General features: G+C 37.6%; 1 protein-coding gene across 6 annotated transcripts in view; it reads left to right on the plus strand.

Annotated features, from left to right (window-relative positions):
* The window catches only part of COMMD10 (COMM domain containing 10), a 167,932-nt gene that overhangs the window by 83,305 nt on the left and 67,473 nt on the right, over positions 1-17,154 (plus strand). The window contains exon 6 of one of the 6 annotated variants that reach the window (XM_084629400.1): positions 2,511-3,209. The exons of 4 other annotated variants lie outside the window; for them this stretch is intronic. In XM_084629400.1, coding sequence (XP_084485526.1) covers positions 2,511-2,534 — 24 coding nt within the window. In that variant the 3' untranslated portion in view covers positions 2,535-3,209. Of the gene's footprint in view, positions 1-2,510; positions 3,210-17,154 lie in introns of those variants that run through there. One more of the 6 variants, XM_084629401.1, reaches the window with a different exon arrangement.

The following is a 17,154-nucleotide window of genomic DNA, read 5'->3' on the forward strand; positions in this document are numbered from 1 at the left end:
GGGCACTACAAGTAGTGTCATAATTTTTTGCAGGTCTGATTCATGGTTTTTAAATGTTTGGGGTTGGCAATACTGTACTTATTTAATTTTATATGCATGAATATTCCCATTGGCTTCAGACAGCTCATGGTTATAATTAAGCATATGCTTAAGAGATTTGCTGGATTGGGCCTCAGATACCCCTCATTAACTGTCAGTAAAAAATGACAAGACTTGCTCTGGCTATTAGACCAAAATGGGAGAATCTGCTTGGATGTCTCAAGTGTCTGCCTAATTGAGGTCCAGATTGGTAAACGCTGAAGAGATCACTAAGAAACCGTGCTATGCCAGAGACTAATAAAACGCTTTTGCGTTAAGATACAGGATCTAATGGGTATGAACTATGAAATCTGGTCCAGAGTCCAGTTCACCTTATCCAAAGATAGTAAAGCTCAGATCTGGCGTTCTCGTCCTGGAGCCATCTACAGTACCTGTAGAGACAGGTTTTTAGAAATACCTGTGTGTACGAGAAGTGAAGTAAAGTTTTCACGTCTATGATGTTTGAAAACTGGGGAAGATACTTATTAAAATATAGTTTGGGCATCACTGACAGCCTGAAACTGTTTCATACAGACCTGCCATGAAATTACATAATCATTAATTTACTTTAATTTCCAGCTTCAAATAAAATATGGTGTAAATATTCCATGCATAAAAATATGTTGCATTAGGATAGTGCTATCATTTAAAAAGAAACACATTACTTTTAAAATGGACAAATCAAACTTCCAATGTCAAATTAATAATAATGAAAAAAATCCCAGAAGTATTAACGTTTTAAAAAGCAGAAAGAGGTATTAAAAAATCACCCTCCCACAAGAGTATACATAGCTCTCCATTCTAACCCAAGAAACATATTAGCTATCCTCATCCCTTTCCTTCGTAGTGTTTGTTAGTACTCTGATTTTGTCTTTATTAGGCCTCAGTCTTGCAAAGACTTAGCATATGATATGTTTAACGTCAGCAGGACTACACATGTTTGAAGTTAAGGGCTTGTCTGCACTACCATGCCACATTGGCTCAGCTGCATCCGATGTAACACATCTGGTGAAGACATACTATTTCAACAAGAGAGCACACTCCTGTCGGTGTAATTACTCCACCACTTCAAGTCAATATAACTTATGTCACTCGGGGGTGTTTTTTCACACCCCTGAGCAACGTAAGTTACATCGACTTAAGTGTTAGTGCAGACAAGCCCTGAGTCTTTGCAGGAAGTCTAGGCAGATTGCTGCATTTATGCAGAGCTCTACTGACTTCAGTTGGGCCCTGCTGCAGAGGCTTCAGTCCGTTTGCACATTGTATATTGCAGAATTGGGGCCTAGGTTTGCAAACTGTTCTGGGCAGGGACTGTCTCTGCCTGTGTGTTTGTATAATACCAAGTTCAAAGGGGCCCAGAATTCACTGGAGCCCTTTGAGCTATTGTGATGCAAATGATAATACTGTACTATACTATACCTCCATCTCTCAATATAGTAATTTAAAGAAGGATAAAATGTTCCTGTTTTAAAATCTGTTCAACCTAATTAAAAATTGCTTATTATCACAGTGCAAGCCTTCAACATGTGGAAAAAAATCACCTACTGTAGAAAAAGCAGAACATGAAGAAAACTCCCTTTCAGATAGTTTTATCAACACGCTTTAGCTTCTTACCTCTGTGGCTGCCACAAGCATATGCAGCCGTGGCCTACTTAATTCTTCCAATTACTTTAACAGTTTTTCTAAAAGGCTTTAAGTATTGGTTGCTATGTGAAAAATTGTTCTTCCACACTGTACTCAGTAAAAACATAGCTCTTGGTTCATCTAGTTTCCTCTGTTGTAGCATCTTCTACTGTATCTTGACTTGATTAGTTTCAGCAATCTGTTTTAAAAGGCAGGTTTGTTTCCTTGCCATCTAAGCGTTTGCTCTGCTTTAAATTTTCACAGCATCTGCAGAATGGAAATGGAAGAGTTTCATACAGTTTTGTCAATGCTTTTTTTAGTTTTATAAATTCAACAATCAAGATAAAACTTGGTGCCTTCTTCTTACTTTTTTGGCAGCATTCGTAATATTGTACCTTTTGACTTCTACAATCTCTCTACTTTCCTGGCAAACAGACTTTTTCTCGGCTATTATTAAACAAAATCTTCTCTTCAGAATAACTCTCAAGTAATTGTATTGTATTTTCTAGTGCCACTACTTTACTTTACATTTTATTCTAGTTTGGTTTCCTATTGATGCTCTGTTTATTGCAACACTTTAGCTTTCTTACCAATTTTGTGGGAAACTTTGAGTAGTCACACTAATGAATTCTTAGGGAAAAAAGTCTCTCAGTTACTGGTCAAATTTCAGGGCCTTCAAAATTAACTTATCCAATTTTTACAGAATGTCTCCATTTAAATTTTGGAAAGTTTAGGGGTTGAGAACAATGCTTTTGTTTTTAAGTGAAATAGTCCTGAAGACTGAAGTCCTTTCTCTATTGTATCCACAGCTAAAGGGACATTCTGGGTACTAATCAGCAGTACAGGTTACCTCACAACTCACTCCCAATGTGCTTCAAACTTGTCATCGAGGGACCACCTAGTGGGGAGAGCGTAATTCAATCTCAATGTCTGTTCAACCCCTGAGTCTGCTGGAACTACTAACAAGGTTGCCAGTTGTGATGGCCATCTCGATGTGGACACCTGCCCACTGGAAACTGGACTGAGACTAATTCACTTCTCATAAGCCATCCAGGAATCAGATGGTTACAGTTTGGGTTGTTACTAAACGTAGTATGTCCCTGTGAAGCCACCTTATATTTGTAATGTAAAACTCCCACAACACTATGAAATTGAGTCACATACACAAACTTTTCGAGAGTGGAGCAGACAGAGGGTGCTCTACAATTCAAGAATGTTAACCTGGTCCCTGTATGTGCTCCTGGATTTAGTTCTACAGGGCTCTGAACCAGTTTATGCTGTATTTTAATAATTTTACTTTGTTCCCATAGGTAGGATTTTCTAAAGCACTTAAGTGATTTAAAAACACAGATATCATAGTTTTTTTAGGTGCCTTTGAAAATTCTACCGTTAGCCTTGTGGCATCTCTTCCTTTGTAAATTATCAACTTTGGATTTATTTCCTCATATCAGTAGTTTTTTGCTGTCTATAGTATCTGCCTAAAAACCTGTTGACATTGGAATTGAAGAAACAGTTACCCTAATATGTTTAATATTTTCTAATAATGTCACATTGAATTTAGAAAATTAGGATTAGATTAACTTTTTTAGTTATTTAGTTAATCTTTCTATATTCATAAAACACAAGGACAGTATACTGTCATTTTGTCAAACTTATATGATATCCTTCCTCCCCAGCCCAACTCTGGCAAACAAAGTCTTTCAGTAAAAAGAAAATCAATGCTGTCATCTAAAGGTTTCTATAAAAATTTTAAAATTATGTTTAGAAATAAAATTACTTGAAATTGCCGTTGATTTTTTTTGTAAATTCTCAGTTGCTGTCACAAAACCCCTCATGATGCCACTTTTATCAAATAAACCCAATAATTAGCGGATTTTTTGTAAGAATAATGATTTTGTGAATTAGTTAAAACATTACAAGGACTAAAGAGATTATTCCCTCCAACTTTTAAAGGGAAACTGAAGACATGTTCAAGCAAAGAATAGAATTTCACTTTTTATGGTAGGAGAAAAGGTGAAATCACTAGGTGAAAAAGTGTGAGATCACTGTTATAGACATCAAACGTGTAAATTGTATATGGAGAGTTGTGTACCTGTGGAATCCAAAACAATGCCTCTCAATATAATTGTAGCATCACATGTGGCTATTACATAAAGAATGACTCTAATCAACACAATCCATGCATATAGTTGCAATTGTTCCTATTCCTAGAATAGCAACTATAAAACCATTTTTCAGGAAGATGCTTTCACTTTTACTTTCACATAGTTCTTTACTATGCAATCACCTTGCATTTATATAGTGCCTTTCATCCTGAAGGATCCCAAAGGGATTTACAGTGAGGTATTTTTCTCTCTCTGTCTCTCATATTCATTTAATGTGCCTTTATTTATGCTGTACACACACACTTCATCCACTCCTGAAATGAATATTAATTGTAACCGGGTACAAATTTTATTCAAGAAGTGTGAAATTCACCTTACTAAAGCCCTTTTTGCTGGACCAGCTAAGATGCAAATGGTGCAGAGGGCAAGGTTTGATTTACCAGCATTTGAATGAATTTAATTACAAGTGAATAACCAGGGAATTTAAGTACACAGACTGTAATTACCCAAGTCAGAATTTGGCCAGAATACTTGTGAAAAATGCCATGGGATCTTTCATAAATACGAATGGTTAGGACCTCTGTGTTTCTCTTCTCATTTGAAAGATGACACCTCCAGCAGTACATCATTCCCAAATACAAAGCCTAGTCATTAGTTCAGTACTGACTTGAAGGGAAAAACGTCACATACTCCAGTCCTAACTGTGTTAATACACCAATACAACAATGGAAGAGGATAAAATAAATTTAGATTCTATGATTAAATGAACTGGATAGTTCAGAAATAAGGTAGCACAGCATTCTAGCCATTCATCATTTGATAAATCCAGATTAGTCATATCTCCTTATTGAGTGGTAAAAAGGAATTGAGGTGGGGAGCCATGCTCCCTTGTGTAGCCTCATATTGCATGTTTGAAGGGGCTTGTGCCTCTAACAGTGACTTTTTGAAGAGTGTTCTGGGTTTACTGGCTGATGAGCTTCCTACATTCTGTAGGGCTACATCACAGGAAACAACTTTTGTGTAGGAAACAACCATTTGGTATGTTCACTGCCCCCTTGTGTCATCACAATATCTGATGGTAGTGGCTGCACTTGTGGGACATCAGTGCTGGCTTCTCTTAAATATTGCAAATTTGCCATATTCGCTAGCAGTCAATGAGAAAATGTGTTTTGGTAAAATCAAAAAAAAAAAAAAAAAAAGGGAAGAAAATTCAAAGCCTTTTAAAATGACATACTGTGTGTATTGCGTATTTTTTATTTCCTTTAGCAGATAGTATATGTGTGCAAAATTAACCATTCTATTTATATGTACGTATAAATGTGTGTGTATTTGGAGGTGTGCACACTAGAAATAACTACAGTTGAATTTTTCAGTGATTAGACATGAAATTAACATGTTGTAAGAGCCCATTCTTACAAGGGATTAATCATCACAGCAATTACAAGAAATAGAACTTCACTTTACTACCATATAGTATAGAAGCTGTGAAAAACAGGATCTTCCATATTTTGATCTACAACTGGTCCAGAATTCCATAAACAAGCCTAGTGAGTAGGTCTTACTGTCAAGGGGCCCTGCTCTGCACAGCTTCATAGGGTAATAAAATTAGATTATATTTCTTCCAATTCCCTTTCTAGAGCATAATCTCTGGTTTTTGATGTCAAATAATCAGTAAAACTGAGAGAGCTGAGCATTTGAGATGTACCTCTTTCTCTCTTTTTTTTCAGGACTTGTTATTTAAGTGTTGCATTTTTTTTTAAATCATGATTAGACATTCAAATATAGCACTTAATTTAATTAATTCACTGTGAGACTAGTTCCATGCCAATGATTGTTTCAGTGCTTACGTGCTGAAATAAGAGCACAGGAAATCAAATGGGCATTTTTTTCATTATAAAAATAACAAAAATACAGGATGGTTCGATGAGGAAAACAAAATATTAAAGCATAAATTTAAAATTAATCAAAATTACTATATTATACATGTATAATTTAGCTAAATTTACATTTCAGTGGGAATCTTAGTTTTTGAGTTTCCTGACTTTTGATAATTAAAATTTTCAACCTAATTGGTGTATTGGAGTTTTTGTTTAATAAGCAGTATTTAATAAAGTGTTAGTGATCTGCAGCTTTTTCCGTGATTATTATGGCCTGTATATAAGTAAAATATTGGTGCTTTTGGGTGGAATTTATATGATATATTATGATAAAAATGCTGGATTAGTTGCTTTAGTTTGTTTCAGAATGCAGCAGGAAACAGCTGTTAGTTTATTACCAACTTTCTTTGGGATTATATGGTAGGGACAGGGGAAAAGAGTGAGCATTTGAAGACTGATTAATTATGTGGAGCAGTGTAATATATGTTAAGCCTTCATTTGATCTCTTCACAAGGAGATGAATTGTACAAATTGAAAGGATTCTACCCTCCCACCCCTCCCCCCCAAGGAGAATCTGAGAGAATTACTGTTAGAGCTCCACGGTCAAATTCTTCTAGTGATGATGCTGGCTAATGTCAGTGTTGTAAATGCTGTCTGAGGACCCTGAGGTGGGCAGTTCCTCAGGGTGGGGAAGCCCCAGGGACAGTGATCACCACCTCTCCTGTACCTTAGGAGGAAGGGAAAGAGGCAGTGGAACATATGGTATGTCTACACAGCAGCTGGGATTGTTCTTCCCAACACGAGTAGACAGACATGCATTAGCTCTGCTTGAGCTAGTCTGCTAAAATAGCAATATAACCACAGTGGGATGAGCTAGCTGCCCAAGTACGTATGCACGCAAATAATTGAATGGGATTGTATTGGGGCAGCTAGCTTGGTCTGCCTGTGCTGCTGCAGCCATACTACTATTTTTAGCATGCTAGCTTGAGCAGAGCTAGCGCATGTCTGTCTTCCTGCACTGCACTTCCTGCACACTTCCTTCTAGCTGCTGTGTACAGATACCCATTGAGGGAAGGGCAGCTGAAAAAGTGTGTGTTGCTGGCTGAAAATGGGATGTGGACAAGATGTGGTTTTATTTAGTGCATCCCTTCAGCAGCCCTGGTCATCAAGTAAAGCTGCATGACCTAACAGGATCCCCAAAGGAAGGTGGCTTTGGAAACTCTTCCTTCAGGATGAATTCCTCCAGTGTCATGAGGAGTTCTGGTTGGCTAATAAAGATGCATGTGAATCTGGCTCCTGAACTTCTCTAATTAAAAATGTGCTCCTTTATAAGTTACCGTTGTGAAGAAAAAATCTAGCTGTGCTTTTTAAAGATTTAAGCAAATGACTGAAAACTTGCAATTCGATTTTTAAATGTATTTGATTTTTATATGTATTTAGAGATTGTTAGAATTCAGTTAGGTTCAGTCAGGTTTTACATGCTGTGGGAGAAAAAGAATAAAGGTTGTGGGGTTTTTTTGGTTAAATTTATGTCAGAAGGACATAATGGTTTTTCTTGAAATGAGAACAAAACTCAAAAGCATTTAAAACCGAAACCAATGATATTCTTCCAACAAGATAGCTTTGGGACTGAAGTATATCCTAACGGAATGGAGGATTGAAATGTGTTTTCCTTACAAGAGAGACATATGCTCCAATCTGCTGAGAATTCTCCTCAGTCATGCGTTGCTTCTTTAACTAGCATGGTTGTTAAACATAGATCCTCTCTGTCTTTCTTGCTAGCCTTCATCACTGTAGTAGCAGAGTGCCTCCCATCTATATAAAAGTAGGAATAGCAATCTCATTCTACCTTCCTAGCTTGTTGGAGGTATAGTTACATGTTTGTGATACTTAGAGGGAAAGCTAAGTTGAGGGACTGGTGCTTGCCTCTAGTTCTGAATATAGTTGAGATCCATTGTCATTCTTATCTTTTCTAGTAGTGAGTTCTGCAATCTTTGTTCAGCTCAGGCGAAAGTTCCATCCCCTGCACTTTTGAGCCTTCTCTTATTGGTTGACAATTTCACTATTATGATGAAGCATAACTGTGTATAATCACAGAGTGGTGGTGGTTGTGAATGGAGTGGTGCTCTTTTGGATCAGTCCCATAGAAAGTTTTGAATAGTAGAACAGAGACTTTGAATAGTGCTCTGAATACAACAAAAAGCCAGTGCAGGCAGTGGAGTACTGAGATGGTGAGCTCATTGTGACCTGGGGTGGCTGAGTAGGTGGGCTGCAGCAATTTATATGAATTGGACTTTTTTCAAGATGTATGGATTCATTCCTGGATTAGATGAATTACAGTAATCAAGCATGGAGGTCACGTATCCATAAATAACCACATCCAGCTCTTGGTCTGAAAAGATGGGGTGAAGATGTCAGATTAATTGTAAATGGACGTGCCTGTCTTCTGATCCAGTGGTAATAAGGAGACCAACAGGACTCTTGCAGAAAGTGTGAGGTAATGTAGTGAATATCTGTTTGTTAGTGATAATTCCTGTACCCTGCGGAAGAATCTCTTTCCCGCTTTTGGTTGTTCCACAGCTGTTAACTGACAGTAGTGCTATTATGCTAACAGTGTCTAGTATTGTATTCCTTTTTCAGTGAATACTTCCACTGAAGTCAATAGGGATTTTGCTTGGGCAAGAAGTGTGGGGGATCTGGTCCCAACTAGACACTGCTTATGATGGTACAGTATTGAAGTAAAAGGAGAAGAAATACGGTTTTGTGGTGGAGCCGTTTCTTTCCGTCCCAATTGCAAGTTCACCTCATGTATTCTGCTTTTCCTTCCAGGAGTAAAAAGGTGTCTACAATCTGCTTGCCTGTGGTATTCTTTCCTTTTCCTTAGAGGCATGTTAATATCTCATGGATCGCTTTTGAAAACCATTCAGTATAGGAAACAATTCTTCAGATATAATTTTTATTTTCTTTTATTTCTCCTCTCCTGCTCTTAATATTGAAGACAAACATCCTGTTTTCATGGATGTCCCTAATGGTTCATTTATCCCTGATGTGTTTTCTTCAGTTAATGTAATTGCTATTTTTTGTGACCTCATAATTGGTTGCTCTGGAAAGGACATGATGTAGCAAAAGGAACATTCTTTCTTTAGATGAATATCTGGGAGCAGAAAATTTCTGATAAATATTTTGTTATTAAAAAAATGTTTAAAATTGTAAATGTTACAATATACATGTTCATAACACTTTTCAATAACATATCTGAGAGTGACTTTATATTCGTATAATATCAAATAAATATAAAACCATATGGGGCAGGAATTAAATTTGTATGCTATTTCCCCACGAAAAACTAGGGCAGAAAATATAGAAAAGCAAAAAGCTCTCTCCAAGCAGAGTGTTTTTCCTGGTGTTGGAAGGTCTTTAAGAAGCTGAGCATTACAGCACTGTGCTGTGAATCTTCTCCATTCACCAGGACTAAACTGTGATACCTCAGTGCACTAGTCAGTGAGTATAAAACACAATCCAAAGAGAGCTGAACTCCTAATTCTCTCATGGGATGTTGGGCTCAGCACACAATAGGGAAGGCACTGTGATGACGCCAAATGCTCTTCTGGGGCATTCAAGCTCAATTTAACTTCCACTACTAACCCTGCTTTCATGAAAATACTGCCAAGTGCGGAAGGGAGTGAGACAACTCAACCATATCTTAGGACAAGTTAGTTTTAGCCATTTGAATTGAATTTTAATAGATTAATTTGGAAATCTACTCAACCTGAAATTTCATTTAATAGGAACATGCAGAATTGTAATATGAATTAGACTGGAAATATTTATTTCAATAAACTTTTATAGACAATGGGCCTTAATAGGCCTCAAAGTGGCATATTCAAGTCGATGTATGTTACTGTCGTTTTCAGTGGTGAGCACTGTGGTGTTAGAAACCAAAGGTAGAGGACAAAATGATATTCTAGTTCCCATAGCAGAAGTGTCATGTCTATGCTGTCTTTTGTACAGGGTTGGAGATCAGGAAGCACTGAAAATTGATCAGTATTGTTGTGCTGTTTTTCTAGCAACCTTGCACCCTGATTTTGAGCTGGAAAAGAAAAGAGAAATCTAGTAGTGGCATTAGGCATAGGTGCCTTAGGAAGTCACCTAGGCCTAGGATACAATGCTATGGAGAGTGCCAAAACAATCCTGTAAAGGCTTTATTTGACCTTTTTTCCTTGTTTTGATGTTCATGAAGCAAATTTCAATTTTGCTGTGTCTGGCCAACAAAAGACACTGTCACAGATTTTCACAAGGATTTAGGCATTGCTGTGCTCAGTGCTGCAACACCTAAGCCTCATTTTCAAAAGGAATTTACACACTTAGGAAACAAAATCCAATGGAGTCAATGGGGTTTAGGTTCCTAAGTGCCTAAATTCCTTTTGAAAAAGGAGGCTTAGGCTCCTAAATCATTTAGCTGGGACAATGATGGGCGCAGCAATGCCTAATTTCCCTTTAAAAATCTGGGTCACTCTGCTCCAAAGAGAGATGAAATAAAAGAAAACTCCTAATGCTCTCATGGGATGTTAGCAGCCAGTAGCCACCACTCACCTGCAGTAGAGAACAGAAGTTGTGTGTACTGCCTTCTGGGAGAATGCAGCAGCAACAGCTGCTGTCGTCCTTCTCTCTTCTCCCCCTCCCACAACCTGAGACCTTATAAAAAGACATTTCAGGCTAATCACAGACCAGGCAATGAATGAAAGGAGAAGACCCATGGATAAATGAAAGTGTGTCTGTGTGCGGGGGGGTGGGAGGAGGTGGGAACAGCGTGATTTGCATGTGGGAAAGATCCAGGAACAAAGGAGTAGAAATTGTCTCTAGAAGGTGAAGGGCATGAAGAAACCTCATGAGCCCATCTCAAGAGGCATTTGGCTAAACAAATAGACTGACCAGTTTGAACTCCCAGGAGTTCATCTCTGGAGGTGGAGGGTAGAAGGTCTTGGAATACATCTACCATTTAATGGGTCTGTGTGTGATATTTGGAGGAGGGAAAAAAGAATAAATTTAGGGAGGGAAATGGGTGTGAGGGAACAAGGAGTGTGCCATAGAGAACAAATAGGAGGAATGTAAAATATGCTAAATACCGAAAAAGAGGAAAAGAAATGAGACCCAAGGGAAGAGGGAAATAGATGGGATGAGAATGGAGAGAGATGTGGGAAGAGAGAAGAAAATAACATAAAGGAATAAGGAAAATGAGAGAGAGAAAGGAGATAGACCAAATATAGGAGACAAAATCTAAGAAAGATGGAAGAAGGGGAAAAATAGAAAAGAGAGTAAGGAAGGGAAACCACTTGAAGGTTGATACATTCTTATTTGATTTATTAATGTACCTGCATTTTAGGGATACCTCTTGAAGATGTGATATGAGATGTGATTTATTCTATCTGTTACTTAAAATCAAATATCAACATTTCTTCATTTTGGTAAGAAATGAGAAAAAATCTTCTGCTAGAGTACCAGTGCACCTAAAACTGACTCTGAAAAAGTTAAAGAAAATCTTATCCTTATCCTATGTAAAGTGCCTATGTACAGTTTGATGCTTATTGTTTAGTTGTTGGTGATTTTTAAACTAGATTTATCATTAGAGGCTGAATGAAGAGATCACATTTGTTTGTTTGGGTGGGGGACACACCATATACCAGATGAGGACATATTACATTTTCTACCCCAGCCTTATAACCTCTTCTGGCTCTCTCCCCCCTGCAACTTCAGCGCCCTTTTCTCCTCCTACTTTTTTGCCATAGTTGGCCACAGCAGCTGCACCTATCCTCATCTAACCTTTTGTTCACCAACCCACGTTCTTTCTGATCCACTTCCTGATCCCCTCTTGTCCGGACGGGATACCATTTCATCTTGTGCTTCAGATTTCCTCTCAGGAGTGCAACCGCATCAAAGCAGAGGAAAAGGAAAATGAGGCTGATGGGTGAAATATCAGGCTGGTGGGCCTGACTTCAGTGGTAAGGGTCCAGTCCCACAAGGTGTTGCGTATTCTGAACTCCCATTGGTTTTACTAGAAGTTGCAGAAACCTGGCACCTTACAGGAAAGGGTGCCAAGGCCGGAGGCAAGAAAAGAATAGAGCAGGAGACATCAAAGTGGCCTTTTAGACAGAGGTAGCTGAACATCTTTCTAGATGGTTCTACTGAAATAGGGACAGAATTGGTTTTATGGAGCTGATTAGGGCACTGCGGCAGTAATTCCAAACAGTGACAACATGGTAAACTAGGACATGTGATTACCCAAACTTAAAGATCCATTTTTCCTCTCACGTGAGTTTCGCATGGGTGGAACTCCATTGACTGAGGTCTTGTCTGCACTTCGGGGGGCTACAGCAGCATAGATGCAGCTATCCTGCTGTAACCCCATGGTATTGATGCAGACTACAGCAATGGAAGGAATTTTTCCATCACTGTAGGAACTCTGCCTCCCTTAGTGATGGTAGTTAGCTCCACGGAAATATTCCTCCATTGACCACAGGTGTTATGTCAGCACAATTACGTCAGTTGCAGGTGAAAAATTTGGCATAGCTGGGGCATTCAAGGCGGAGAATTTTTTATCCTTCTGAGCAATGTCAATCTAAGTTTTTAGTGTAGATCAGGCCTTATTGGATTTAGTTTTGATTTGCACTGTTATAAATGAAAGAAGACTCGGGCCCAATGTGTAATTTTTCTACAAGATAAAAATTCCATTTGAAAAACTAACTCACTATCATTTGTACAGCGATAAGGAAAATTGAATTAATTATATTCCTGTCTAATCCATCTTGGCATCAGAGCACAATATTTAAGATTGACCATAATAACTGTAGACATAAAATCTAGTAGAAGGAAACGGCATTAAACAGTGTAATGCCTGTCTTTTTTTTGTTTTTGCACTCCGGATCAGCACATCTGTGTGTCTCATTTGGTGTACAGATGACATTTAATATTTTCTCTTTTTACAGGATATTTAAGAATGTAAATTGCTGTTAAAATTGTTTGAATCTAGTCTTTTAAGTGTTAAGAATGTAAGCTTCATGGTTGGATCATGACTTTGTGTTTGTGTGTGTGTTTAAATTCATCCAAGTTTAATAGTCGCTAAATTTAATCCAGTATTGAGAAGACAAACACTCAATAGAGCAGAGAAGGATTTAAAGGGAAAAGAGTCTGCATTGCATTTCATATTTAGTTACTGCTGATGTGCTGTAGTTACATTTACACATGAATTTTGAACTGACTGTATGGTTCAAGCATTCATTAGTACAGTAGATTTTTAGACGCTTCACTACTTATAGACATTGTTAAATATTCCTAAATGAACATCTTGCTTGCAAAATCTGCTCACTAAATTATTCAAATGAATCTAGTTATGTGTTCTTTACTAATCCCACAGTATACTGTAAAATTAGTCATGGATTACTGTCTGCATCTGGTTGGTGCTACTGGGAGTGATGTAATTTCATTCTTTTGTCACAAGAATAGATACAGTTAATGACTTTAATTGGGTTCATTGCTTAGTATACCTGAAAATAGTTCCATGTTTGACTTCAGGGGGATTTTAAGGCTTTGTTTTAGTTAGCCCATTTTGAAACTATATGTTTTAAAATTATTTTTTGGGAAATGGGACCGTTTAGTTATGCATAGCGAGACAATAGTCAGTGGTATTTTTTTAATTGATCACTTTATGAAGTAACTTTATCTTTTTTATTTCACATATACTAGCTGTTACATTTTTCTTTAAACGGTCTTTTTTTAAAATGTGTTAAAAGTAGGCTTAAAAGATTTGTTGTGATTCCTTTAAAAAAAGAAAACGAGTACTTGTGGCACCTTAGAGACTAACCAATTTATTTGAGCATAAGCTTTCGTGAGCTACAGCTCACTTCATCGGATGCATACTGTGGAAAATACAGAAGATGTTTCTTTAAGGCTTAAAAGTCTTTTACTATTTATCTGTATACTTTATGCATAAAATGGGTATCTTTATATAACGTCCACATATGTCTCTTCTTTAAAACAGCTTCCATGGCTATCGTTTTTTTAATAATCATTTTTTTTACCCTGAATGAAATAGACTTGATAAAACTGTCTTGTTTTTTTAATGCAACAACAGATTTTTGTTGTGGTTAAATACGGCTCTAGAGAAATAACTTGAGAGTCTAAACATGTCTGGAAAATTTAGGCTCAGGGATACTATATTATCAAATAAGGATGTGACAGGTTTAAAGGTGAAAGAGATTTGTCATATTTATATTAATGCGTGTAAACTAATTTGTCCTGTATTTTGTAGCCTCATTTGTGACATTTTGTATCGCATTATGATGCACATCAGAGCATGTTGGCACATATTTCAATAGGCTGGTGATGCAGAGCCTTCCCTACTATTACTGCTTTTCAATGTAGAAATGAAGGGTTTTTGTCCAGTGTTGGATATCTCTTCTCTCAAAAACACAAGAAGAAAGAATTGGTTTTTTTCACCCAACAGCATTGGTGCTTGCATATCATTGGGAGCCAGAAATCATATCTGGGCAAAATTACATATCAAACTTAATATACTTTATCACCATGGTAATTTCAGCCAAACTAGTTCTTTCTATAAATGGTAATAAGGGAGGAGAGAAGGTAATACACCAAACCCTCGCTAGAACGTAGGGTTCGGGATCCATGTGCGGTACTGCGTTAATGCAGGGACCGTGTTATAGCGGGGGCCACGATACCATAGATCCCAAGTTAAATATTTAAATTTGGGATCCATCGCCGCGACCGCGCTATATGCGAATCCACGCTATAGTGGTGCGCGCTCTAGTAAGGGTCCGCTGTATGTCATTTGAAAGATGCACATATGCATAAATGTGCTTTAAAAGTTTTTATAGGTAACAAAATTATAATTTGTTTTCCTATAGGTATAAGAAGTTTTCTTTAATATTTTTAAATATATATACACACACTACACATACACGAGAAAGAGAGAGATGGGGAACTTAGGCACAGGGAGATGAAGATCAGAAATTTCCACTCCTTTTGGGTGCCCAATTTGAGATATCTAGGACCTGATTTTTCAAAGTACATACCACTATATAGCACTTTATACATTCAAAGCACAGCTCTCATTGATTGATTTCAGTTGCAGTTGTGAGCACTCAGCATGTCTGCACATCAGACACCAGTGACTCAGTTCAGGCCCCAAGAAAATGAGGAATTCAAAATTAGTGACTCCCTGTGAAAAATTGAATTTAAGAGCCCACCACATACAAACTCTGTGGCAGAGGCAGAGATATACAATCCATTTCTCAGGGCAACACTCAACTGCCTTAACCCTGAGACCATCATTTCTCTTCCTGCAATCTCTTGCCTCGTTCACCCTTTCCAATTTCTGCAACAAATAAAGCATGGGTTATACCAGAGTCTCCTTCACTACAAACAGTGATTCATCCCCAGAGCAAGTCCATTCTGTCCGCTGCAAGCCATAGGGGTCCTGTGGAAAAAACAGTATGCGATCATGTAATTAAAGACAGTATGCATTATGATATACACGGGCAACCTTAATTCTGTCATTTTCTTACTTTTGAGTTCTTGACTTTGAAACCTTAATATTGCTCTTTAAACATAGGGGTGTGTGTGTGTCTAGTTTCCTATATTTTTAAAAAAGCAAAATGATTTTTTTTCCCATTATACAGTATCATATTGATACCCACATGGATCATCAGCAGGGTTTGGAAATTTTAGATCCACTGTACAGATCTCTGCCACTTGAGCTAATGGATAATTGATAGCAGTCACAGGTTGTCATCTTCTATGGATACTTTGCCTTTTGGTTTCACAAATATTTGCTGGCAGCATGGGAATGATGAGACTCGGGGAATTTGGGTTCTATCCCAGGCTCTGGAGGGGAGTGTGCTATAGTGGTCACTGTCTGTTCTGCCCTATCCTCTCCTTGTCCCAGGCTGCTCGCTTCTCCCCACCCCCGGCTTCTTCTCTCTGGCCTAGTCTCCTTAACTACCTAGAACCAGTCTTCATTTCTCAGGATTCTTAACCCAGTTCCAGTCTACTTGCCTGCCAAGTGCGAGGCCCATCACGCTGGATTCCCAGTCCCAATCTCCTTGCCCAGACATTCTCAGCCCTGCCTATAATAAAGGCTGTGTATGTTAAGGTGTATATGAAAATTATAGACATGTAATGTATCTCTTTCTTCCATTATTGGTATGTTGCTTGTTAGCTTAGACTGTAAGATCTTTGGAACAGGGACTGTGCTCTTCTGTGGATGAGAACCCATTGTGGATGCTGCTTAATACAAGTAATGATAAATAGTGAAGAAAACTGTGTAGATTCACTGGAATATACAATCCATGACTCATAAGTCTTTTTCATGGTTTGTAAAAGCCTCAATCTTCATGTTTAAATACAAATAAATTGTGCTTTTTTGCCAAGAGAACAATATATTTATTACAAATTCCAAGTAGTTCAGGTTGATTTAGTTAAATGTCCACTCACATAAACTAGAGCCCCGCTATTGCAGTGATTGTCACCTTTATAAATACAGACAGTAGTAAGAAAAGATCTCATATTTAATGAATCTTTTAAGATGCACCTAATTTTTTTAAAGTGTAAATAGTAAGTTGGATAAAATGGTACAGAATTCATGGAAGGCTTAAATTAAAAGGTGCCATGAATGGCTAATGTAAGTGGAAGTAACCTTACAGAAGATGGTTTAATAGGCCATTGTTTGATTTATTTTTTTAAATTCTAAGCTTCAGTGAAACCTACAGATAAAGGCATGGTTCTTTTTTAATGAATGACTTCTTAGGAGTAGCAAAGAGTCCTGTGGCACCTTATAGACTAACAGACTTATTGGAGCATAAGTTTTCGTGGGTGAATACCCACTTCGTCGGATGCATGTCTTCTTCTTCTTAGGAGTAGAAGTCCTTGTTTGAATGTGAGTGAAGATCTGGTAAATTTTTATGTTTTGTCTCTTGGGCTTATTATAGCATTGCCTGTTATACGCCATGCCTCTCTGTGACCATTTGCTTGTCAGTTAATATAACATAACTCTGATTGTGTTTTTGTGAAATGCATATTCAGAAGCATGGTAAGCATTTTTTCATAATAATTTTGTATCAATGAATGTGCCTTGTTTAAAATAGTATGTTCAGGTGTTATGACAGATAATAAGGCTTTTTTACATTGTATTCAATATGTTTCACTGTATTGACTCTACATCATTGGATGACTTCAGTGAGAGCTATTGGGTGATCAACACTTTCAAAAATCAGGCCACTTATTTATCTCTTCATTTAAATATGGATTTAAGAGCCTAACTTTAGACACCCATTTTGGAAATCCTGGTCTGTTTTTGATGTATGTTTGTTTATACCTTTTTATTTCAGTGACTAACAGGATGTTATTGTTAAAACTCAGCACTTTTGGAGTGGCATAAGAAGGTCCCAGAAGTCCCTAGT

This window comes from Lepidochelys olivacea (assembly GCF_965140295.1).
Source record: "Lepidochelys olivacea isolate rLepOli2 genome assembly, chromosome: 5".
Lineage (NCBI taxonomy): Eukaryota > Metazoa > Chordata > Testudines > Cheloniidae > Lepidochelys > Lepidochelys olivacea.